Source organism: Miniopterus natalensis, chromosome 9 (assembly GCF_054644295.1).
Source record: "Miniopterus natalensis isolate mMinNat1 chromosome 9, mMinNat1.hap1, whole genome shotgun sequence".
NCBI lineage: Eukaryota > Metazoa > Chordata > Mammalia > Chiroptera > Miniopteridae > Miniopterus > Miniopterus natalensis.
The window spans coordinates 19,230,863-19,255,111 of record NC_142089.1 but is presented as its reverse complement, the minus strand read 5'-3'; the positions used below and the strand labels follow the sequence as shown (position 1 = coordinate 19,255,111).

General features: G+C 50.6%; 1 protein-coding gene across 1 annotated transcript in view; it reads right to left on the bottom strand.

The window, feature by feature from the left end:
* C9H1orf94 (chromosome 9 C1orf94 homolog) overlaps nucleotides 1–23,944 on the bottom strand; it is a 33,442-nt gene extending 9,498 nt beyond the window's left edge. Inside the window, exons 1-4 of the mRNA XM_016219774.2 lie at nucleotides 23,616–23,944; nucleotides 8,807–9,495; nucleotides 5,403–5,660; nucleotides 4,195–4,370 (exon numbers count right to left, since the gene is read on the bottom strand). Of these exons, the coding sequence (XP_016075260.2) occupies nucleotides 4,195–4,370; nucleotides 5,403–5,660; nucleotides 8,807–9,495; nucleotides 23,616–23,944 (1,452 nt within the window). The remainder of the gene's footprint in view (nucleotides 1–4,194; nucleotides 4,371–5,402; nucleotides 5,661–8,806; nucleotides 9,496–23,615) is intronic.
* Nucleotides 23,945–24,249: the final 305 nt, after the last annotated feature.

The window sequence follows — 24,249 nt, the reverse complement described above, 5'->3', positions numbered from 1 at the left end:
TAGCCAAATTCTCTTTATTGCTGTCTATACCCCTTTGCTAAGTTCCTTTCCCCAAACCCCATTCCTGCCCTAAGACATAAGGTGTCCATGTACATCTATGTGTGTGTGTTAGTTTTGCACCCACTTAATTAGGCACATCTGTGTGTACTTGCTTTTGTGTCTACAGCTGTGTGTTTCTGTGTGCAAATGTGCAGCTGTGAACCCAGGTGTATTAGTTTGGGTCTCTGCTATGTGTCCATATGCCCACACACGCCTGTATCTATACTTTATGATGAGGACTGGTGCGATGACAAATGAGTTAATGCATTTGAAGGGCTTAGAGCAAAGGAATCTGCATATGTTATTTTTTAGTATCTCTCACTGTACACCTCCCCCCACATGCACGAAGAGGTTCTCTGGTAGCTCAGCCAAATGAGGAGTAAAAAATTTATTCACAACTGTCCAGGGTGGCCTTGGGTGTCTATGTGTAGATACACACACACACACACACACACACACACACACACACACACAGCAGAACAGCTCCTGTGGGCGGGGCAGCCCAGGACCCCTCGAGTCTCACACTGCCTCTCCCTGCCAATCCAGAGCCACCTCCTAGGATTCAGCTCAACCCTCAAAGCACTACTAGACTAGGATGTCTTTCCAGAAGATTTCGCACCCTGGATGCCACCTCCATTCTGGGCTCACCTTGTGCGAGTTATCCAAGTGTCCACGGCTGACACTGTGCCCTTGACTACTTCCTCAGAGCCATGGGGTCCTGATGTGGGGTCTGGGGGAAGCCTCCCAGCTCTTCTAGTGCCCATCTTCCAGATCCCCAAGAGCACACATCTTCTCAGAGCCCCTCCTCGCTCTCTACTCCCGTGTACCTGCCACATGACCAAGGTGTGGTGCCCCTCCCACTTCCACCAATCCCTTCACCTGAAACCAGTGCCCCTGCTCCTTTTTTCTCTAAGCCCAGGGCAGCCCCACTCACCACCATGACCACAGCTTGGTCCCTGCACTTGAGCCGTGGCCTGAGCCTGGACAGAAAGGTCAGACAGAGGGGGCTGCACTGCCTGTTCCCAGGCCTCAGTGAGCTCCAAGGCCACAGTCTCGGTGTCACTCCTCTGCTTCAGTCCCTCCTCCACCCCTCCATCCCCTTAGCACGCCAGCTCTGCTTTGCACAGCCAACGCCTCCAGGCCCCATCCTCCCCAGGCTGGCCTGGGCTAGGCTAGCCCAGGATCTGTGCAAGACAAACAGCTGCCATCCCAGCTCTGTCCTGGGCCAAACTTTCAGGACACAGTGCCATATTCATTAGTATAAGCAACACTATGTGACTTTAAGGACACTTCTAGTTGTTCGAATTGCAATTCTGTAAAATCACAAGCAAGGGTAAATAAACTTTCATTCTTCTTTGCTCGAGGCCATGGCCTCCTCCAATGCATCCGCCCTCCTTACTGCAAGCGGAGTTCATGCCAAGCAGCCCAGGAGCCTCTGAAGACTGGGGATTTAGTCTTCCAGGCTTGTGTCCCGCCACAGTGGCGCCCTGAGGAAACTGGATTTGGGACCTCATCTTTATTCCCAATGCCAAGAAGGAAAAGAGACCAGAATAAACTGCCCCTGTTCTCCTCTCTGTCTCTTCAAGGTCTATGGAGCTCCCTGACCCTATTTCCAAGGAAGATCAGGGCTGGAGACTAATAAAAACCAACACCTGTGCCATACTTTAGGTTTTACAGAGCCCTTTCCCATCCATGGGCCCAATGAACCTTACAACCGATCAAATGGACGCCGCTGCTGCGGTAATTATACTGAGCCCATTTCACAAGCAAGGAAACCAGGGTTCAGAGCATTTGCCTAGCTTGCCAGAGGCCACACAGCTTGGAAGCAACTCGGGCAAGTCGGCTGATTGCAAACCTGACTTATTTTATGATCCCAGGCCCCTTGATCATGAGGAGCTGGGAGAAGGTAAATTATGCTGCCCTCCTTTACCACCTGGGAGGGGGGGCAACTTCTACAGTCCTCTTTAGTCGGGCCCAGTTGGCGTCTACACTGCCTGGCAGTACCCAGGGGTCCTACCAGCAAGGGCCCTCCACCGCTTGTGCCCAGAGGCCAGCGAACCTGGGAGTCAGCCCTGCATTACAGACACGGGCTTCTCTTAAGACAAAGGTAGGATATAAAACAGAAGCACCAACTGAGCAAACAAAACAAACTCACAGACCATAGTATGGTGGTTTCTGGAGGGAAAAGGGGGTGGGGGGAAGATGAAGAGGAGAAAGGGGGTCAAATATATGGTGACAGAAGACTAGCCTTTGGGTGGCGAGCACGCCATGCAATAAACAGATGCTGTATTATAGAATTGTACACTTGAAACATACATAACGTTATTAACCCATGTTACTCCAATACATTTAATTTTTAAAAATACATGTCCAAATCTCCCCACTCCAAAAGGTCAAGTCAGAAGAAGTCGGCAAAGCAAAGCGGTATTATCTGCACTTCAGAAAGCAAACCGTTGTGAGTGAGCTTTCCACGGCGAGCCCGGAGAGTGCGTGTTAGAGGGATGGGTTCACATTGAATAGAGTGATGCAGTCGTTTCTCTTTCCACAGCGGGGGGCACACAGTGCCAGTCTGGGGGCGGTTCCTGGCTTGCTCTGGACACCAGGCTTCTTGGTCGCCTTGAATCCCCTCACCTTGCCAATGCCTGCCTACTGTCAGTGCGAAGCAACGGTTTTTTAAATTATTTAAATAAATGGTAAATAAATAGATGAGCACGTCAGTGAGTAGGTGAAGAAATGAGTCAATAGCGGAGGAGCACACGCACACATGCGAGGGGGGAGCGAGTCCCAGTGATGGACTTGCTGAGCCAGTGAGCACACAAACAGGGGCCTGTGCGGGGACAAGGTGTGGAAAGGACACACTTTGATTTCCCCTGGATCACCATTCACGATCACCTCTCACCTCGATGGTGGGGCAGGCGGCCTTCTGTCCCGCGTGACAGGGCAGGAACTGTTCTCTTAAGCAAACAAACAAAAGTCTTGAAACCAAAACTTTGGAGAGAAAAAGGGAGATTTTGCTAAACTCCTTTAGCTCCTGTTTAAGAGTCAGGGGCTAAGTCTGCTGGACCAGCTCAGAGAGGCTTTATATGGATTGAAGAAGACAGCTGGGCTCTGTTGTAGAGGAGGAAATGACATAGGGACCGAGGGGCGGTGGAGGGGCACAGAGACAAGACAAGAAGACTTTCAGGCAAGTTTCTGTCTCTATTTGCCCTCTGCAGGCTTTGCCCAGCCAGCCCGGGGCAGCAGATTCTCAAGAGCGTGGCCCACAAGTTGGTGTGCGCTCCCACCTTTCCCACACACCAACACGCCACTCTGGAGAGGAGCCAGGGAGGGGACAGAAGACAGGAATCTTAGATACTGAGCAGCTTTCCTGGACAAGCTGAGCACTACCTGAAGGGACTATTAAGCTATTGGATTGGACTATGGTTTAAACCAGAGTGGACATTTATTTCATTTTTTCCTCCTTCTACCCAGTGGGCGGCAGCTCTTAGGGGAGATTAAATAGACGAACTACAGAAACTACATTTTCTCTGTATAATAAGTTCTGTGAGTAAAATTTCCAACTCCTGCTACGCGTGTTTCACCATCCCTTTGTGTCTGGCTGGCTACTAATATCATTTCAGCTACAAGCCCAAGACCAGGCACGCACACCAACTTAGCGAAGTCAGCTGGGACGAAGTTTAAATGAAGCGGCCACATCATTTGTCATCCACACCAGGACACTTGCGAGTAAAAGGGTGCTATTCATAATTATTCTGGGACAAAAGACCTCAACTGGAAATGTCCCGAGTAATCTAGGATACATGTCACCTGACTATCAGGAAAGTCACAGGAAGTGGGAGGGGGGGGAACTATGCTGTCATTCTACCCTGGGAGCCTCACCATTTAACAGGCCAGAACTAGCAATGCAGCCCTGGAATACACAGCCAGAGTGGACTGGAATTGGGACAAAGAAAATTAGAAATACATATGGATATCCATGTGCATGCACCTGTGCACGTGTGTACCAGGCAGTTGGTCTGCTGCGGCCACAGGAAGAAATGAAGTAGTGTCAAGGCTCTCCGTGAGTTAGGCTCTCCTGCCAGCAGAAGCTCCTCCGTGGTGGGAACCTGCATGGGTGGCCACCTGGAGAGCCAGGCGCAGGACCCGCTCACTCACCTGATACTGTGGGAAGGTGGAGTGATTAGTAAACGCTGGCGGAGGTGGATAGTTCAGGTTCAGCCAGAGCGGCTGGTTCAGGGATGCTGAGGTCAAGGTGGTGGCAAAGCGTGGGGTGAAGACGTTCCCTGTGTACTTGAGGTTGTTCTTGTCCACCACCGTCACAGGTGAGTTAACTGTAAGTCATAGGAGAGAGAGAGCGTTTCAGGGACTGAAGAAAGGAGAGGCCAGGACAGCCTCAGCTCGACTGTCCCTGGGATTAATATTCTCAGAGGTCAGGTCTTTTAAGCTCCTCTTGGTTCTTTAAGTTCCGGTGAATTTCCAACTATAGGAAAACATCATTAATTCATGCCTTGCCAATTCGGAAGGGGTGAGATTCCCCGCTGGGTCTGCCTTGGAGCTTCTCTCCCCATCACTCACAAGTAAAGGAGGCAGTGTCGAAAGTGCACACAATAAGCCAGATTGCTGTGACTATACCTCACCGACATTCAAAACCAAGTTCTTTCAAGTGCTTTAGGAAAATCTAGTTTTATATGAGCAATTGCTATGCCACTGGAAGTCATTCTTATCAAATTATTAAAGCAGCCCCCTGAGGACCTTGCACAGCTTGTTATACCTATGTTGGAATTATTTTTTTTAAAATATCTGAAAATGTTACATAATTAATTCACTATGGTATGACCCAAAGTTAGACTGAAAGAATGAGATTTGGTTGAGTTGTTTCAGAATACAAATCCTTAATTCTCTCCCTCAACAAGTCTTGTGGGCTTATAGAGTCAGAGATGGGGCCTCAGTTTCCCTTTATTGGCATCTCTTTTGGGAAAGGAAGTTTGACTAGAACAGTTATAGGAGTGAGAGAAAGCAGAGACATAAATAGTCTCGATGCACAAATAATCTGAAGCGTGGATTTTTCTTTGTCTTGGGCAACTTGAGGAGATAGACTCAATCAGGTCTGTGTTTGAATTGACCTCCAACAATGCCCATGTGACCCCTCAAAGCCAACAGCATTTCTCTGACAGTTGTATTCAGGATAAGAGACACAGGGAGAAAGTCATTTCTCCCATTTTATAGGTTTCACAACTGACACCCAGAGCAAGACAATGACCTGCCCATGGATGAGAGAGCCATTGAGTGGCCGAACGCTCCCAGGGCCCATGAGGGTTCCTGACTTCCCTTCTACCGACTCTCTCTGGGCAGGGTCAGCTTACATTTCAGCTCTAGCCCATCCACCTCTTTGCTGCGAAGCCTCAGCTGCCCGCCTGGGTTTTTGGTGGCCCCAAGGAACTCATAGAACAGGGTCTTCTCAGTGGGCCATGCAGACTTCTTGGCCGGCAGGGCCATGGACATGGAGCCCACGGGGTCACTGCAACTCTCCTCACCACAGATGTCCTTCTGGCTCTGGGGCCACTGACTGAGGAAGAGGCTCTCTCGACCCTTGGTTGGCTCCTTGGCACCTGAGTTCCGTTCTATAGGAGGAGGGAAACTGAGTCAATGATTATAGAAGGCCAAGTGCTAGATGAAGCAGGGGCAGGGCACCTTCTTTAGACTAAGTGATGGATCTTCCATAGCACATACCTCAGGCTCACACTACTCTAGGGTCGCTCTCCCCACCAAGTCCAATCCCAGTCTCCTCCCTGAGGCTTTCACTGCCCACTGCCCACTGTCGTCCTTACCTCTCATGAACTCCTTCTTTTTATTTTTTTGGTAATCCTCACCGGAGGATACTTTTTCCATTGAATTTTTTTTTGAGAAAGAGGGAGGGAGGGGGAGAGAGAAAGAGAAAGAGACAGCAATTGGTTGCCTCCTGCACATGTCCCAGCTGGGGCCAGGGATCAAGCCTGCAACCCATGTATGCACCCTTGACAGGAATTGAACCCATGACCCTTCCGTGCATGCATGGGCCGACACTAACAACTGAGCAACCCCAGTCCCCCAGGGAATGAACTCCTTTCTTTATTCCTCCCATCCACCCATCCTTTCTCCCTCCCTCCCCTCCTTCCTTCTGTCTTCCCTTCCTTCCTCCTTGTCTTCCTTCCTTCCTTCCTTCCTTCCTTCCTTCCTTCCTTCCTTCCTTCCTTCCTTCCTTCCTTCCTTCCACCCCTTCTTCCCTCCTTTCCTTTTTACTTACTTTCTTTCTACCCTCCCTCCTTTTTTCCAACCCTCCATAGTGCCAGGTTCCAGGTAAGAGCTGACTTGGACACAGTTCTTGCCTCAGGGAGCACCTGGCTTGGTGGGGGTGACACTGGTTCCCACAGACACGTGGCCTAAGCCACAGCAGGGCCCCTCATTGTGGACTCTGCTCCTGCTCTGATGCTCACAGGTGATTCAGCTCGCTTGTCAGTGCCAGGCCCTGACCTGAGTACTGGGGACACTGTGATGAGTCAGAGCCAGACTTGGCCCCATAGGAGCTCACAACAAGGAGGAAGAGAGAGACAGGCCCAGAAATAGCTCTGGGACAAGGCAGATGGGGCCTGGGAGGTGACAGAGAGACACAGTGGGAGGAGAAGGTGGCTGAGGAAGCTTCTGTCTGAGAGGGTCAGAGGGCTTCCAGGAGGAAGTGGCCCTTCAGCAAGGCCTTACGTCCAGGGGCACGAGGGAGGGGGCATGACAGGCAATGGGTGATTCCAGGCCAAGGCCAGGAGTCATCAGTGAGTCACAGGACATGGTCAGTGCCAGGCCTAAGTCTCTCTCCAAATGGACCAAGCATTGCCCCAGTGTGAGGACACTGTCTCGAAGATCATGGGCCCCTCCACAGCAGTGGTCTTCACCCCTACTTCCTTTTTAGCAATGGAACTCTTTCTTCAAACAAAATTAAAAGGTCATTGCTTGGTTGAAACAGGGAAGAGGCCTTGACCCTCTGGGCACCCTTCACTCCTTCCCCAGCCTGGGGTCCTGGTCTCCATGAGGCTTGGTTGGGAAATGGCACTCGACACAAAGCCCACACCTTGGATCATTTTGGCAGCTTCCGGATCAGGGGAACTTGTGTCCAGTGTTACTGCTGGGAGTGGATCTTATCCCCCCAGGTCTTGTTCCCTCGCCTCCTTCCCAGCCCAATGGCCTTAGGGCTAAGCCTGGGCAGGATTGGGCCTGTCCTCCTAGCGCTATCCCAGCAAAAGAGAGAGCTGCTCTAGCCCGAGTCAATTTAGGAGAAAAATGACATTTTTAGCAAAACATGTCCCTAGAGTCCCTTCCAAGAGTTTCTCTGGTTGCTGAGTTTAGCCCCCAGCTAGTGCACTGAAATAACAGTACCCACTAATAATAATAACCCTTTCCCCAGAGACCTGCATACCTGCAGTCTCTCGCACACACCTTAAACATGCCTGCCACTCACTCATCTCCAAGGCCCCCTCTTCTAGCATCTGTGTGCCCAGACACACACACAGACCCACACACTGTCACTCCTTTGACTTACTCGCATGCACACAACTCCACACACAGGATGGACACACACACAAACACATACACAGGCACACTCAGATGCAGCCACACCTGCATTTTCTCTAACAAATATACTCACACCTGCAAAACTCCCTTTGGTATACCTATGCCCACCCATTCACACAGATATGATGGGGAGGGCGGGTGGAGAGATATCCATGCAGGCCTCCTGGAGGAGGAGGTGAAAGAAAAGTCCCCTCCTCCAGGCAGGGCTAATCCTCTCACACATACTGCCCAGCAAACCCAAAGAGCCCCCGGCTCCTAGAGGCCTGCCCAAGACCCAGAGGCCAGCTTGCTGTCCACTTGATTCCTTGGCCTTCCCACAATGCTCATCACACAGAATGTTCTCAAGGGTGACCATGCCTGATTTCCTTAGGAACATGGATCTGGGCCCTCTCAACATGGGTATCTCTCAGTGACCCTTTCATGCTCACAGACTAGGGATACATTTTCTGTTGGTTTACTCCTAGTGAAAGCTGACTGTAGGCAGGTGCCACTGCCATCATCTGCTTCTTGGAACCATCCATTCTGAGTGGCTGAATTAGAACAGGCACAAAATGTAGAACCTGGGTGTGGGGTGGGGGAAACTTGGGAGGTGGCTGCATCTCCTGGGAACGATGTGGACTCCTCAAGTAGGGGATGGAAAAGCACTTTCCTAAGGCCCTGGGGGTGCTGGGAACAAATCCCAGGGCCAACAGTCTCAACCGCACTTTGAGAATTTACATATTCACTCCCAGCCCGAGAGAAGGCCAGGCCTCACTGTCAGAACAGGCGCCTCCACGGGAGCTAATAACCCCAGCTGCCAATCAAATCTCTTTCCTACCCTGCTTAAAGTCCCCATTCTGCAGCTCCACCCAGGACTCAGCTGGGTAAGGGCTTCCCTCAATGTACTCTGGGTGCCCGGTGGACTCAAACACGAGCCAGGTGCCAAATGTGCCTGCCCCTCTTCTCAAAGCATGTTGGAATGAGCTGTGCCCTGTACACAGGCATCCAGCCCAGAGGGCACATGGGCACTGAAAACACTGCACCCAGGGGCTGTGCCCACTGGAGAGGCCACCTGGTCCGTCCTACTCTGCATGAAGATGCTGTGTGCACTGCAGCAGCTGACTGGCTTTCTGGTAAGTTTCTTCTCCTCATAGGCCCACTTGCCAGCCCTGCTTTCAGCCCCACTCACCCATCAAGTGGTGCCCCTCTATGTCGGGGTCTGCCTCAGGCTTGGAGCAGATCTTGGCAAACACTGGGAGCTGCCTCTTCTGAACAGGGAGCTCAAGGAGCTTGTCAGTGGGTGCAGGAGGCGGTGAGGGTGGCAGTAGCAGGAAGGGGCCCAGCCCCATGGGCTCCCTGGGCAGGGGGCCACTAAACATGCTATTCTGCAGGAAATCCTTGATGACACGTGTCTCCTCCAGCACCACCTTGTTGTCGGGGGCCTTGGATGTCTCTTTGGACTTCAGTGGGAACTGGGCCAGGAGCTTGCTGATCTCCGAGTTGGAGGCACCCAGGCTGTGGCCCCCGTCATCTATCCCCTTGGCACGCTTGACTTTGGCAGCGCGTAGGATGCCTGTGACTGTAGTCATGGCAGAATCACAGTCCTGCCTGCTGCCGATAATGGACACGGCCACCTTCGGCTCCAGGAGCTTGTCACCAGCAATGACAGAGGCTCGTGGGTGCTCCCTGCTGCCTACCACCAGAGGAGGCGTGAGAAGGCAGGGAGCTGGCTGTCCAGGGCCCTCTGGAGAGCTGCTAGGCACCTCCAGCTCCCTCGAGCTTTCTGTGACCAGAATGAGGTGCTCTTTGGTCAGGTTCAAGAACTCCTGCTCCACCAACAGGGAGATCTCGTCTTTGTCACTGCTGAATTCCAGAGCTCTGCAAACAGGTCAGAAAGACAGATGGCTTTAGTGGAAGCTCAGGAAGAGGGCTCTGCAGTAGGGCCAGGCCCCAGGGAAAGGAGATGGAGAAGGTAAGAGAAATCGATTGCTTTCTCAAGAGAGAAAATGGACTGGCTGTGGGCTCCCAAAAGGTCTCTACACCAGTAGGCCCAGCACCAAGAGTGTGGTTCTGGGAATTGGGACACCAGGTCCTCTCCTGATACTCCATCTTGCTGAGTGAGCTGAGCTTTCATTTCAGTCCATCCCCCCTCCTCCCTGTCCAGCCGTACCCAGGACCTGAAGCCAAAAAGACAACAACAAAAAGGTTAGGGGTGAGCCAAGGGCTCTGAGCATGGGCCCAGACTGCTGAGGCTGAGCCCTGGGCAGCCCCGAGGACTTGCTGCAGCATGGCAGACTGAGAGAAGGGACTCTGGGGAGGACAGGTGGAGCTCATGCCCTGGTTTCATCACTTCCCTGCTGTGTGACCCTAGGCAGGCTGCTCAGCATCTCTGTACCCATTTCTTGGTCTGGTTTACAGGAATATCACAGATTTGCAAAGCACTGTAGACAGAGTCTGGCACAGAGTAAGGGTGACACAGGTGTCAGCTAGTATGTCTACACCCATTCAACCTGGCTGGGCGCCTGAATCCTGAATTCCACACTGTGTCCCATGGTCCACCCTGGCTGGCATGGCCCTCTCCCCACATCAAGGCCTCTGGGCTGGGGCTCACTTCCTGGGGTCCCTGCTTGGATTCACAAGCATTTGCCTGTATCTACACACGGGCCTCTACCTGAACCTCAGGCCCTGGCCCCCAGGTGGACCTTGATGGCAGGCACCAGCCCGATGGGGCTTGATGGTCCCATAGAATTGAGGCTCCTGGTTGCTGGCTCTCTCCAGGTGTGGGAAAGGGTCACAATCCTGCAGGCCTGGCTCGTGGCCCAGCAGGCCCCACTGCATCCTTTGCAAGGGGACACCTTCCTCCCTGGCACTCCCAGGAAAATCACCACCCAGTTTAAAGCCATCTGTTATCCCTACTCGATGGGCTCCCGTGAAGGGCTGATGAGGTGGTCTACAAAGAGCATTCTGGAAACTGCTCAGTGGGTTGTCCTGGGAGAAGGTGGTGAGGATGGCAAGGAAGAGATCAGGGGGAAAAATTAAAGCGCCCCAGAAGTGGAAGTTTGCAGCTGGGGAGGCCGGGCACACACTCCTGCCAACCCATTCTGGTTGGTCCCACAAACAGTGACTATAGAATGAAACCGAGTCTTCCCAGTAACACTCCTGTGTATAAGCACACGCACACTCACACATGCACACAGACACACACACACACGTGTCTTTGATGTGCACACACACAGAGGCACACAATGACTCACATATCACTACACAAAGAATGGGGAGTAGAGTCACTGCATCTGAGAGCCAACCTGAATGGGCACAGGCTACAGTTCCAGAGGCTTCGTGCTGTGCTGGACATTAACCCCTTCATTACAGGCTCCTTACGAGACTCAGGGCTTCTGCAGAAGGGGCTGGGGGCTCAGGGCACTTGGGTGCATGCGGAAGAGCTAAAAGATACAGGAGTGTGTTGCTATTCCAACAACTGAGACAGCTGTGTCTCCTGCCTGTGGCCTCCCCAGGTTGGGACGTAAAGAGCGGTGCCAGGAAAGAGCAGACTCCAGCCAGAGGGGCCTGGTTGGGAATCACGCACCACCCCTTATTTCGCGTCCCATCCTAGAACCTTGGGGACTCCCCTGCAAGGGGGGTCTGACAGCTACAGCACCCACCCTCCTGGGCAGTGTGAGAACTTGTTGAGATGACCTATGTGCGAGCTCAGCACAGACACCCGTGCACGGGACACAGCCAGAGCGCTGGCCGAGCCTTAGCTAGAGCCGGCTGGCCTGAGGCTCCGGAGGCCAGCAGGGCTGGGGATGGGGCAAGGCCAGCTTCTACCACTACTTTCCTCTCCCCTCCACTCTCTCTCTTCTCTCCCTCTTCCCTGTCCTCTCTCCCGTTCCCTTTCTTTCCTCCTTCCCAGGTCTAGACTCAGTCTACAAATAGGCCTCACCCTGGCGGTATGTCCACAGGAACCACTGGAATAAAGAAGTTGCCAATCCATGGCCCCAAGTTTTAGATCCCCCTCTTCATCATCATCCTCAAGGGGAACAGGCGAGTCTTACAGCACAGAAAACAGACATTTGAAGGATCAATTTTTTTCTTTCTCCCCCAAAAAACCTTACAAAGCAAAATATATACCAATAGATTTTCTGAATTAGACTCACTACAGGCAGGAAGCCAGGTATCCCTCCATATGCTCAAACTTAATCCTCTCCGCACCCCTGGGCAATAAGACAGCATCATCCCCAGTTTATAGATGGGAAAAGTGAGCCTGAAAGAGGCTAAGGATCTTGTCACCAAGAAAGTAAAGAGACTGGTGTGGGGCTGCCGATGGGTCTGGCTGCTGTCACCACCTCCACTCACCCGCCGCGCTTCCTCTCTAGGGATGTTACCTCAGCAAGGCTTCCCAGCTCCACTCGAAGGCTGGGCTTTGTTCCCCAACCTGAGTGCAGTCAGGGATATCGCTGGGCTCATCCCATCACTCCAGCCTGTGGAGGATCATTGCAGTGAGTCCTGAACCTGTCATCCGTGGCATTAGCTGTCCCTCCCAGGTCCCTGTCAGCTGCATGTCTGATGAGCACCTCTTCTGAGTCTCCTGCCAACTTGTGGATAAAAATGTCGAAAGGGAGAGACTCCAGGGCTGAGCCTTAGGGACACTGCTGGAGACTCCCCCCTGAAACCTGACAGTAATCCTGGATCAACACTTTGAGGGGATAAACCAATCAATCCAGTCACTACCTTCCCATCTCCACTTCTCCAAGGCAGCCTTTGTCCAACGCCCCGCTGCAGTCGAGATTCAGTGCAGTTACAAATCCCTGACGGAGGGTCTCCCGACCTGTCCTCTCCTCCCCCATGAAAACAAGAATTGTTTGTTCTTGTTTGTTCTAGAAAAGTGCATGCCTGCAGAGCTAGGACATTCTCAGAACTCAACTCAAACCATTGCCTCATTTAAACCCTCATGTAGATTCTCATTACACATGGAATAAAATCCAGACTCCTTTCTGATACCCAGGGCACCACATGAAGCAGCCCCACTGCCCACTCTGCTTTAAATCCCCCTCCTTCCAGCCACTCTTGACCTTACTTAGGTTCACTGCAGCCCCAGGGCCTTTGCATGTCCTGGGGAATGTCAGATCATCCCTTGACTGGCTCCTTCTGTCATTCACGTCTTAGTTCAAATTTCACACTCTCAAAGTAGCCTTTCCTGTCCCTTTTCTAAGAGTTATTAACGCCCCCCCCCCCCGCCTGCTTTCTAAGCATTCTCTGCTCCATCAGCTTGTCTAGTTTCCTCCCTAGCACTTATCACCCTCATACACTATCTTTTTTATGCCTTTATTCCCCACAACAACATATCCTCCCTGAGGGCCAGGACTGTATCTTTACCACAGAGGCCTGGGGACTAGAACAGCACCTGGCATTTAACTTCAACTCAGTAAGTATTTGTTGAATAAATGAATGAACTGGCTCATGAACTTGTCATTTCTTGGAGCTCTTAAAATCAGGAGCTCTGCTGCCAAAGGCTGTCAGACTCCTTGCATGGGTTGCAACCTGTCTGGCTTTGATTCCATTTTCTGTCCTCCCGTCTATGTCCCAACCCTGGCAGATGCCACACAGAACCCGCCTCCTAGCAACCACCTTGGGGCTCACAGAAGACTTTTCAATCTCCTTTCGACTTCGCTGGGATCCACATGAAGCCTGCCTGCCTGCATTTCTGGACTCTACCTTTTCCCCCCTCTTCCTAAGAAGTTTTGCCGATGTTGGCACTTCTCCCGTGCTATTTGCTTTCTCCTTTGGGAAAACCCGTAAAACCTGCCACAAACTATCACAGTGAATCATTCGGGGAGGTTAACGCAGCTCCTGGGCGCTGACAAAGGAAGCGGGAGTCAGAATCGGGGCCGTGGCTCCAGCTGCCACCTCCGCTTTGCCCACCTCCAGAAACGAGGCGTCTGGCGGCTCTGTCCGCGGGTGCTGTGCGTTATTCTGCACTCGCAGTGTACAGAGTTATGTAAAAATAAAGGCTATTGACTGGCTGGCACCCCTTCCCAGAATAATGAGTAAGCAAGCATGCTGCTAGCTCCCGACAGCAGTTCTGTGTACATGAGAACACAGAGCAAAGATGAAAACTGCTATTCGGCTGAGCCAAACAACAGAAAAATGCGAGCGGGAAATTGTTAGTGCTGGGCGAGGAGAGCAAAACAAGCATTTTCTTCTCGCCATGGCGTTTCAGGCCATCCGCAAACAGGGGACCCCGGCCTGATGCCCAGGCAACGCGGCTGATGGGAGAGCGAGGCCCGGGGCGGGCCCCGGGTGCCGCCCAGACCCAGGCGGGAAGGGCCTCAGTCCACAGGCCGACCTGGCTGTGGGTGAGACTCTGACTCCCTGCACATCTCCGTGGGCAGAGCAGCGCGGCGTACTGGCCGTGAGCTGAGTTCTAGAGGGAGGCACAAACTGGATTCAAATGCCCACCCCTTGGTGAAGCCTTGACCTTAAGCAAGCTGTGTGGGGTCCTAGTTCACAAAACAGGACGAAGGTTTAGTCTTTCTGGAGTGCTAACTACCCAGCCAGGCACCATGCTAAGCACTGTCCATGCAAAACGCTCATTTTAATCCCCACAACAGCCCCGTGGGCTAGTGTGTTGACTGATGACAGTAATGGTCCCATTTGATCACACCTTTGACATCCTGAATCCAGGTTCTTTGGTAATTCCCGCCCATCTTGATTCAAGTAATAGAGTGCTTGGGTATTACGGCGCAGTGTCCTGTTTCTTTTGGGACTCGGCCACCTCCAGGTGAACAAGCCCGGGAGAGCCTGCTGAGGAATGAAATGTCCACAGAGGCAAACCCCAATAGTTGGCCAGACCCAACTGACATGCAGACGTTGGGTAAGCAGCATCCGTGCCCAGCCAAGCCCAGCCCCCAGCAGAACCACCTGGCTGAACCCAGCCCAGCTTCCTGCACTACAGAAATGTGAGCTGGGTCAATAGCGGTTATTTTGAGTCATAAAGCTTTGGGGTGGTCTTTTAAATATCAAAAGCTAACGGATACGGGGAGATATAATTATCCCAGTTTTAAAAATGAAGAAGCCAAGGGATGGGACCATTAGGGAGTTTTCCCGAGGTCACAGAATTAAGAAAGGACAAAGTGATAAACTGAGGCAATTTTGCTCAGATGCCCCTCTCTTACCTGTGAGGCTACTCTGCAAACCAAAGTGAAGTGCTGATGTGAGAATACTGGGCCGCATACCCCAGTGAGGATGGTGAGAAAGGGCTCTCGGAGGAAATGTCGTTTCAGCTGGGGCCTAATGGCTAATCCGCATTTAACAGGGTGAAGGAAGCAAGGAAGAGCTTTGCAGGCACAGGGAACAGCATGTGTGAGGATCACATGGCAGGCAAGAGCTTAGTGCATTGGTGGGACTATGCTAAAGTGGGTGGGGCACATTAACTGGAAGGTGGGGTGGTCACAGGAGGTGAGGTTAGAGATGGTAGGACTCAGAACCTGCCAGGTCTTAGTGATGCTCAAAGATTTTATTCTAAAGGAACAGGAAAGCCATTGGAGGGATTTCAGCAGAGAAGTGTCGGGCTCTGGTTTCTTCCCAGGAGCAATCCAGAGGAGTGACAGGAGGGAACTGAATCTGAGCCAGGCCCTGGAAATCCACTGTGCTCTGTCTGCAGGACCTCTCTGGTGGGGGGCAGGGAGGCTGGGCCCAGGGCCTTCTGAGTGCTCAGACCTCTCCCACCCAGCCCTGCTCCTCCTCTGCTCTCCAGGCCATGGTGGGGATTAAGTGAGATGATGAATGTGAAGGCACTTGGTAAACTGTAGCAGCGCTATGCAAATGTTAGCAGCTCAGACTGAGACTGGGTGGTGTGGGGTGCGGGAGAGCGAGAGCCACACCGGCCGCAGGGCTGCAGGCTTGGAGCCCCACTGACCCTTCACAGCCCAGGACCTGGCTGGCTAGGGGTGGAAAGTTGGGGAAGGCTCTGAAATCTCATGGGGATGGTGACACCACCCAGGCTGGGGTTAAAGGAGGTAACACTGTGAAATACCTCAGCTGCCCGGACGCCAAGCCTGGACTTCGTGTTCATCTCATTTCTTAGCAAAGGCCTTTACACAGAGTGGAGTCATTTTTTACAATGTCCCTGGCACACACTTAGAACTCAGTAAAGGTCAGTGTCCTTCCTACCCACTTTTCTTTGGAACACCTCCTTCTCAAAGCCGCGTCCCTTTAAGCCTGAGGCTCCATCATTTTTGACCCTTAAAGTATCAGAGAACTTTCGATACATATGCACAAGGCATCTCTGGCAGTGCTAGTTTCAAATGCAGGTTCCTAGGCACTCTTGGGAAAATAGCAGTTCATTTGGTCCAGAATGGGGCCCAGGTATCTGCATTCTGAGCAGGTGTCTGTCATTCACCCTCTGCCCCCCACTCCCAAGGTTTTAAATGATGCACAGAGAGGCACCAAGCCTGGCGCAAATTTCCCTCCACTTTCCAGCTCCTCCCTGATAGGCAGGTAGAAGTGAGACACCTCCCACCCACCTCTTCCCTGACCCTCCACCAACAAGAGGGGAAAGGAGAAGCTGAGAAAACAGGACTCAGGCCTGAGTTTGGCCAAGGACTGAAAGAGTTCGGGGGATGAGGGATTCAGTGAGCTGGGGAATGAGACAGAAAATACTGTGGAATAAATACAGCAATAAAGGAGCTTCGGCTGGGAGCTACGGAGTGATTCTTATTGTTCAAATTATCTTTAAAACTTTTCATTTGAATCTGTTTAATAAGAGAAGGCTTACCCTAAGGAAGAGGTATTTTTTTAATGTGACTTGGGAGCTGAATTGGAAATAACGTTGCAACAAAGATATTAAAAAGGGGATTAAACCAAACCACTGGTGGCCCATCTCTGTGGGCTCCCACAACCTGCCACACAAGTCCCGAAACCATAAAATTAAATTAAAAAGGGGGACACGGGACATGGGACATTAATCATGATTCATCTTCCTTTCTCCGCTCATGGTTCCTAGTGCTGAGCAGACATGGAAGGGCTATTCTAAAGGTCTCCTGGTGCCTGGGAAAGATCTCTGGCCTTGGAGCCCCACCAGGTTCACCCTTCCTGCTCTGCCGCATTTGAGCTGGATGACTCTGGGCAAGGTGCCTAACTTCTGTGAGCCTCAGCTTCCTCATCTGTAAAAGGGGAGTAATATGGACCATCTACTGGAAAGTGTTGCTAAGACAATGAGATAAACAGAAAATTAAAATTCAGAGCCTGGCACATATCAGGTGCTCAAGAAAATGTTACTCCCCTTCTCTGCAGCTTAAGGCAGAAGGAGGGGGAAAAACCTTGCAATGTCTTGGCTTATTGATATTCTGTCCCTATGTCACTCAACGCTTCCTCTGATGATCGTGACTCCTTGCTTGGATCCTGGCCACCTCTGGATCTCACTCACCCTCCGTGCAGTGGCATTTTTATAGTTCATCCATCATTCATTTCCTCACTCATTCATATACACTGCATAGTCATCAAATGCCAGGAACTCAGCTGGGTGCTGGGGAGACAGAGATGAGTAAGACACTGCCCTTGCCCTTAAGGAGCCATATCAAGTGGGGGAGAAGCGTTGTTGCCGCCAGTCAGCGTATAGTTTGTGCCAGGCGACCACCTTATCAGAAACCCCATACCAGATGTGCACCAGCAAACCCAAATGGGACGTTGTGTCCTCCCCTCTGGCCAATGGTCAACATGAGAGCTGGTTCTAAACTGACTCTTCCATTCCATTATCCTCATATAAAGACCCCTCCACTTGGTCTCTCCTGATGAGCTCGCCTACTTTCTCTTATTCGATAAGATGAGTTATGGAAATCAACTGTGATGTTCCCTTTTTGCCCTAGATGCCAAGAATCTCAAAGGAAAATGCCTTCCTCAGCTGAGTAGTTTCCCTTAGCTTAGATGTTTTGGTGCAAAAATCTCCTTTCCCTATTCCATTCTTGGTTACTTAACCCCTGTTATTATCTTTAATAATAACAACAATGATGGTGACAACGGTGGTGATGATGATGCAGATGGTGATGTTGATGGTGATGCTGCTGCTATTGATGATGATGATGATGATGATGATGATGAAGCTGGAGTCCTTATCCCAGGTGCTATGTGAGCTTTACATACCTTATTTCATTAACCTCCACAGGAATCCTTCAAGGTGGTCGCTATGACTTTTTCCATTATTCAGATGAAGAAAATGGGGCACAGAAAGTCTGAGTAACATGCTTACAACTAGGAAGTATGCTAAGATTCAAATCCACCTGTCTCCTTATTTTATTGATGTCTGATATTGATATTTTTATCACCCTTAAACCTTTAGGAAAGAGAAGGAATATAACTGTTTCCTAAAATTGAAAAGAGGAACATGGAAGAGGGAGGAAGAAAAAAATTGTTGAACGGGGTGAGCAGTGCAAAATTCAGAGGACGACACACTTATTCCAGGCCTTTAAGGATGGGTAGGGTTTCAATAAACAGGGACATGGGCAAAAGGTATTCCTGGTAGTGAAATAACCTGAGCAAAGGCAAGGAGAGGTGCACCTGCTGGTAGCGCATCTTGGTTACAGAGAGTGTGGAGTAGAGCAGCAAGGTGTGCATCCAGAGGTGCAGGCAGGGCCAACTACTGAGACCCTAGAAACCAAGTTAGGGGGTTCAAAAGACAGTGAGGAAGCCGTAGAAGATGCTTGTTGATGTGCTTCAGGAAGATAAAGCTGCTGAGAGGGGAAGGGCATCCAGGAGGGAAAGGAACCAGACACAGCAAGATGAGATGCTGTAGTGATGGCGGAAGAGCGATGAGCAGGGAGACCAGGAGTCAAAGACCATCACGAAGGCGCATGTAGGATGTATGAGGAGACTGGGAGAGGGAAGGGTTGGGGGGCCTTGGACCTCTGTCTGCCAGCACCATTACCTCTGCTAATTCACGTGACAGCCAGGATGGGGGCGAGTTGATGTCAGTGTGACTGGGGTCACAGCAGAGGCTGAGGCTCAGCCCTGGGACACTCAGGGGAAGGAGACACTTGAGTGTTGGGTCCAAGAGAAAAGGATTCCAACCTGAGTCCCAGGGGGTCTCTGAAGTCATTCAAAAAATATCGAGGGATGTGAGGATGTGTTTCAGGCACAAGGGTACATAGTAGCTTTCCTCAGATTCTCAGAGAGGTGTTTGATCCCTCAAAGGGAGAAAACGCAGGCCTGGAGCATTGGACTCAGGGCTGGCTTCTGCTCTAGGACATCAGTCTAAGTTCCTAACTTGAGTCTTGTCCCTATCATTCCCATCAACAGGTTTCAAGTTTTTTAAAATAATAATAATAATAAAAAATAAAAGTTGGGATATATTCCAAGCAACTTTTCTAGAAAAATAAGACACATCCAATTGTTTAAGTAACAGCAGAACAAAAAAATTGGTTTGTTCCCTGGCACTGAGAAGGCAACTGTAAGTGTTTGTTGAATGAATCCATAAGTGATGGAATGAACAAATGCCACTTCCCAGTCAAGGCAGTGGAGTCAATAGGAAATCCAAAAGCCCCCACCTGAGGCTGTGCAGTTGTATGAGGAGGGGGAATGAATAAGTAGGCCTAGAATATGAGCCAGTGAGTGGCTGGCCACGATTCTCTAAGCCCAAATTTAAGACTAATTAAAAGATAACAGAACACAATTCTGGAGTTTAATCGACACTAGACAGAACTATTGATTTCTCCCCAAAAACCAATTTCTTCCTGTTCCTTCTCTACCTCCATAAATGGCACCACTCTCCAACCAGTGGCTCAAGCCAAAACCCTCAAGTCAGCCTTGATGTCTCCTTTTGTGTGCCCCAAACTGTGGCAGGTCTGTTGGCTCTTCTCAAAATACACGCTGAATCTGCCTCCCCAAACACACACTTTTTCCATCCCCGCTGCAACCTCTCTGATCCAGGCACCGCCACCTGCCTCACCTGGACTACTGCAGCATCTTCCCAGAGGTCTCCCAACTTCTTCTCCCACATGCCTGCAAACCCTCTCCATGCAGCAGCTGGAGAGATCTTTAAAAATTAGTGAATCTGATCAAATTACACTCCCTTCCCCAAAACCTCCAGAGGGTGTCCATAACATGGAGAATCAAATATAAACTCCCACAGTGATCTTCCAGGCTTTCTAAGACCTTGCCTGCCTGCCCCTGATATCACTTGTCCCATGTCCCATCACTCCATATGCCCCAGCCCTGCTGTCCCTTTCTAAGTCACTCCCACCTCAGGGTTTTTGCAGTTGCTCTTCTTTCTGCCTGGACATCCTTCCCCAGATCTTCACCTGACTGGCTCCTTCTGGGTATCCAGGTCTTGGCTCAAATGACCACCTCTTTTAGAGAGTCCTTCCCTGACCACCCCATCTAAAGATGCTCTCCCTAGTAATTTACCTGGTTTTATTTCTATCAGGGCACTCATCTCTATCTGAAATTACTTGTGTTATTTTTATATGTGTATTATTGGTTTCCTCCAACTAGACCACCAGTTCTTTTCACATCTGAAGTTATTCTAGTCTTTTATTTATTTGTTTTCTGTTTCTCTCCCCTACTTGAATGGAAGCTGATGGAGGGCAGGACCCTATCAGCTTCACAGCTCTATCCCGCTAGCTCTTAGCACTGTGCCAGGCACATAGCAGATACTTAATAAATATTTGTCGAATGAATAATTGAATGAATAAACTCAAACTGTGCGCACAGAGTGAAGTCAGCTTGGGGAGAAAAGCAAACATGGCATCAGTTGCCATTACCACAAATACAGAATATTAAGGGAGGATCCAATCTGCACGGATTGGATCATTCCTGGTTCTGGTTGCTGCAAGGCCACAGGACCAGATGTGTGGGCAGGAAACTGACCAAGCTGGCATATGATAGGACACTTAGAAAAACAGAGAAATTCAGCCTGTAGAAACCAGAAATCCTAGGAGAAATATTGTTGCCATCTTTTAACATCTAAAGGGCAATTGGGAGAAATCGGGGATAGACTTGGTTTGGAGCCCTAAGGGCAGAATCCAGATCAATGGGTATTAGTCTGATAGAGACAGATTTCAGTGGTCCATTGACAGTAGGGTCCATCACAAGGGAAAGAACTATTTTAGGAAGTGGTGAGTTCCCCATTTGAGAAAGTGTAAAAGTCGATAACCACTTCGCAAGGATCTTGATTAGGAGGGACTCAAGCAGCACAAAATGGCCTCGAAGGTCCCTTTCAAACTTGAGATGTTTGCGTTTCTGAAATACATAGAGATGAAGTCAAGAAAAAAATTTCTACCTAACAAGAGTTCTAGAATGTACTCATCTAGCTGCCCGGTAGTGGAAAACATCACCAAAACCAGGTCTACCAATTATGCAGTGAGTAGGAAGATTGGCTGAGAGGGGTCTTGAGGGCCTGAAGCCAGCCCAAAACACACTGGACAGCGCCCTGGATTTGAAATCTGTTATCTATATGTGATCATTCAAATATGGCACTGCCAAATATTCTGACTATCCCAAAAGATGCCTCAATTTCTAGGGGAAGGTAGCCAACACTACCACAGGGTGGCTAAGCCAGTCCTGGGCCTGCTTTCTGAAACTCCACCACTTCTAACTATAGGGCCGTGGGCAAAGAAATTAACCCCTCCAAACCTGTCCCTTCCTGTGTAAAAGGATTTCACTTCAAAACAGGGGAAGGAGAAACTGAAACAAGAATGGCGCAAATTTGATCACAAAACTCAGTGGCAGACATATAGACATTCACTATACTATTCTATTTGATACATTTGAAAAATTGCATAATAAAAAGTGAAAAGAGGGGGAATTTAAAATAGTGCCTACCCCCACCCCCACCCAGAAAATAATTGTAGGGCTTGAAGAAATCATCATCATCATCATCATTATCATGATGAGGAATTTCTGCAAATCCTAGTTATTACCAGGAATGTTTAAATATCTCCTTTAATCATCCCAACCACCCTATGAAGTGCACAGTAATCATCTCCATTTGGCAGATGAGGAAACTGAAGCTCGCATAAATTAGACCAATCCCGCAGCTGGCACAGAGCTGCATGGCGATCTGAAACCAGAGCTATCTGGCTCCACCATCGCAGCTGCCTTTTTCAAGAATAGCTCATTGTGTTCTGCTTGGTTGATATCTACCCGATTATGACACCGTTTATTCATCTAAGTCAGTGGTTTCCCAGCTCTTTTCTCAGTAGCAGAACCTTTTTATTTCAAGCGCAGTCTTTACTCAGAACTCCAGTGAGTAAAAGCTATAAAAGCAGAACAGCTCTGGCTGAAGGGGCGATTGGGGCCCAGCCACCAGGCCACTCGACTCCAGGTGACCCCTGCAGCACCCTAGGGTCTAGGAGCATAGTGTGAAAACTCTAGATTGAAGCCAACAACAACAACAACAACAACAACAACAAACCCAATCCCGAGAATGGCATTTAAGGAGAGCCTCATTTGTATAATGCAGTTTTCAGTCTCCTGCCTCCCATCACATTGGGTCCTCATTATCACCTCTGAGGTGGACAAGGCAGGGCATATCATCCTCAATTTGCAGATGAGAAAAACAAGCCAAATGGAATTAAGCAACTGGCCAAAGGTGCGTCAGTTCACTTTTCGGCCAAGTGCAGATTGGAAGTAGAGTGTGTCTCCATTAACTAGGTGTGACCTGGCAGAGAGGGTGCCATCTACTGGAAATTGCCACTGACTCTGGTTCACCAAGTGGACAATTAGCTCCTTGACCATTGAGAGCCTGACTACAGCCCCATGGGTCCCCTGCCAAGACCCTGTCCCAAAGCAGATGGCAATGGGCAGAGGAGAGGTGGTTCAGTGCCACCATAGGGCTGGACAGCAAGATTTTGGCGGTAGTCAAGCCATTCTTATCCCCATCATATTGTGCTGAGCCCAGGGCAGGGAAAGCAGTAACAGCCAACGTGCCCTCCACCTTTGTCTGCAGCCCCAAAAGGGACAGCAGGTAGTGCAGGCCTGGGTGGCAGTTACACGCTGCCTTCTTTAAAGCTCTTGCCTGGAAATCCCTGAAACTGGATGCAGCTGCTAATTGCCTGAACAGTCCCCTCACTCCAGAGCAGCTCTGAACTGAGCTGGAGCATGTGTTGGAACAGTCAACACTTAATTATCACTTAGTCTTTAATTGGTACTTAATTATTAACACGTAATCCATCTGTAAAATGGGGACACTAATACCTGTCTCATAGGGGCTCTGGGAGGGTTAATTAATGTTTGCGGCCCACTTTGAAGATGAAAAGCATCGAACAAGTGCTCAACGGCAAATTTCCTTGCTTTTCCTAACGAGGGCTCCTCTTCCTCTCCTTGTGTATATCCATCCCCCACAATATCTGCCCCTCCTTGCCCTGGTGGGAAACATTTAGCTCTGTGTTTCCCAGACACAGGGTTTCCCAAGCAGGAAACGGGCTATTTCCAGCCATCTCCCCACACTTTAATTTTCTATTATGTCCTCTGAATATGTCAGTGCCTTCCCAGTAAATATTTTGATGTGCGCTCTTGCAGCAGCTTCTGTGGAGTCTGAATGGGACAGCTGCTCCCGGTATTAGGGAATTCCAGATGTGGTTTAAATCCACCAGGCTCCTCTGTGCCAATGCCTAGCCTTTGGAGGTGGGAGGGGGAAAGAATCTTCCAGTTGCCTTTGGGGAAAGCCATGGTCATCTAACCCTCGGCCCTGGCTTGGGTGGTTTTTCAAGGTCCTCAGGTTCACATGTCATTGTTTATGCTTTTAAGATGAGAACTATCCCCTCAGTGGGCTGGTGAAGGGGCAGCAGAAAGAGGACCTTGGCCTGGCCCTTCACCCAGGTAACTCTGGGACCCTAGTTAACGCTCCTATAAAGATTGAACAAAGGACTATGGGGGAGGGGAGAAAAAGTATACAGCCTTTAGGGTTTAACCAGGCTGAAGAACTGGCCAGAACATTCCCCCAGAAGGTCTGACCTCATCTCCTCCCTCCTCCCTTGGTGCCAGCCCTGTAGGGGGTCACTCACTCTTCTTGGAAGCTGAGCCCGGTGTTTGCCGGAGTCCCAGCCACGGGGCCAGAGAGCTGCTCCTTCAAGGTGGAGGGCTGCAAGGCCTCGGGCAGGCCCTGGACTCTCTTCCAGATTTCATGGCAGGTCTTGTCTAGGCTGTCTTGGGGTGTGTCCTGGTGGATCCAGATGTATCTGGGGAATGGGCCCAGGGCGGAGGGGCGCCTGGCCACCAGGGTGGAGGAGGGAGGGAGCCCGTTTCCACTGGCCATCTTCCTCCTGTCTTTCCGGAAGCCCCTCTGTCCCCCCAGGGCGCGAAGGCAGGGAGACCATCCACCACCGCCCTTCATTCACCAGAGCGGGCGGTGAGGCCGGGGCAGCAGCAGTTCGGCTCTGGCCGGCTGGCGCTCCAGCAGGTGACTGTTCAGGGGCCTCCGACCTGTGTGCCGGCGGTGGATGGGGGTTGGCTTTCTTTTGGGGAGGGGGGGCTTGTTTTGATTTGTTTTGATTTGCTCTTTTCTGACTATTGTCCCTCTCCCCCTCTCCCTGAGAAGAAAATATTTAAAAGTCAACAAAAACCAGTAGCTTAGTAACCTTGGAACCCCCCGGAGCTCAGGAACCAGGCGCCTGGGTGGGCAGAAGGACATCTGGGAAC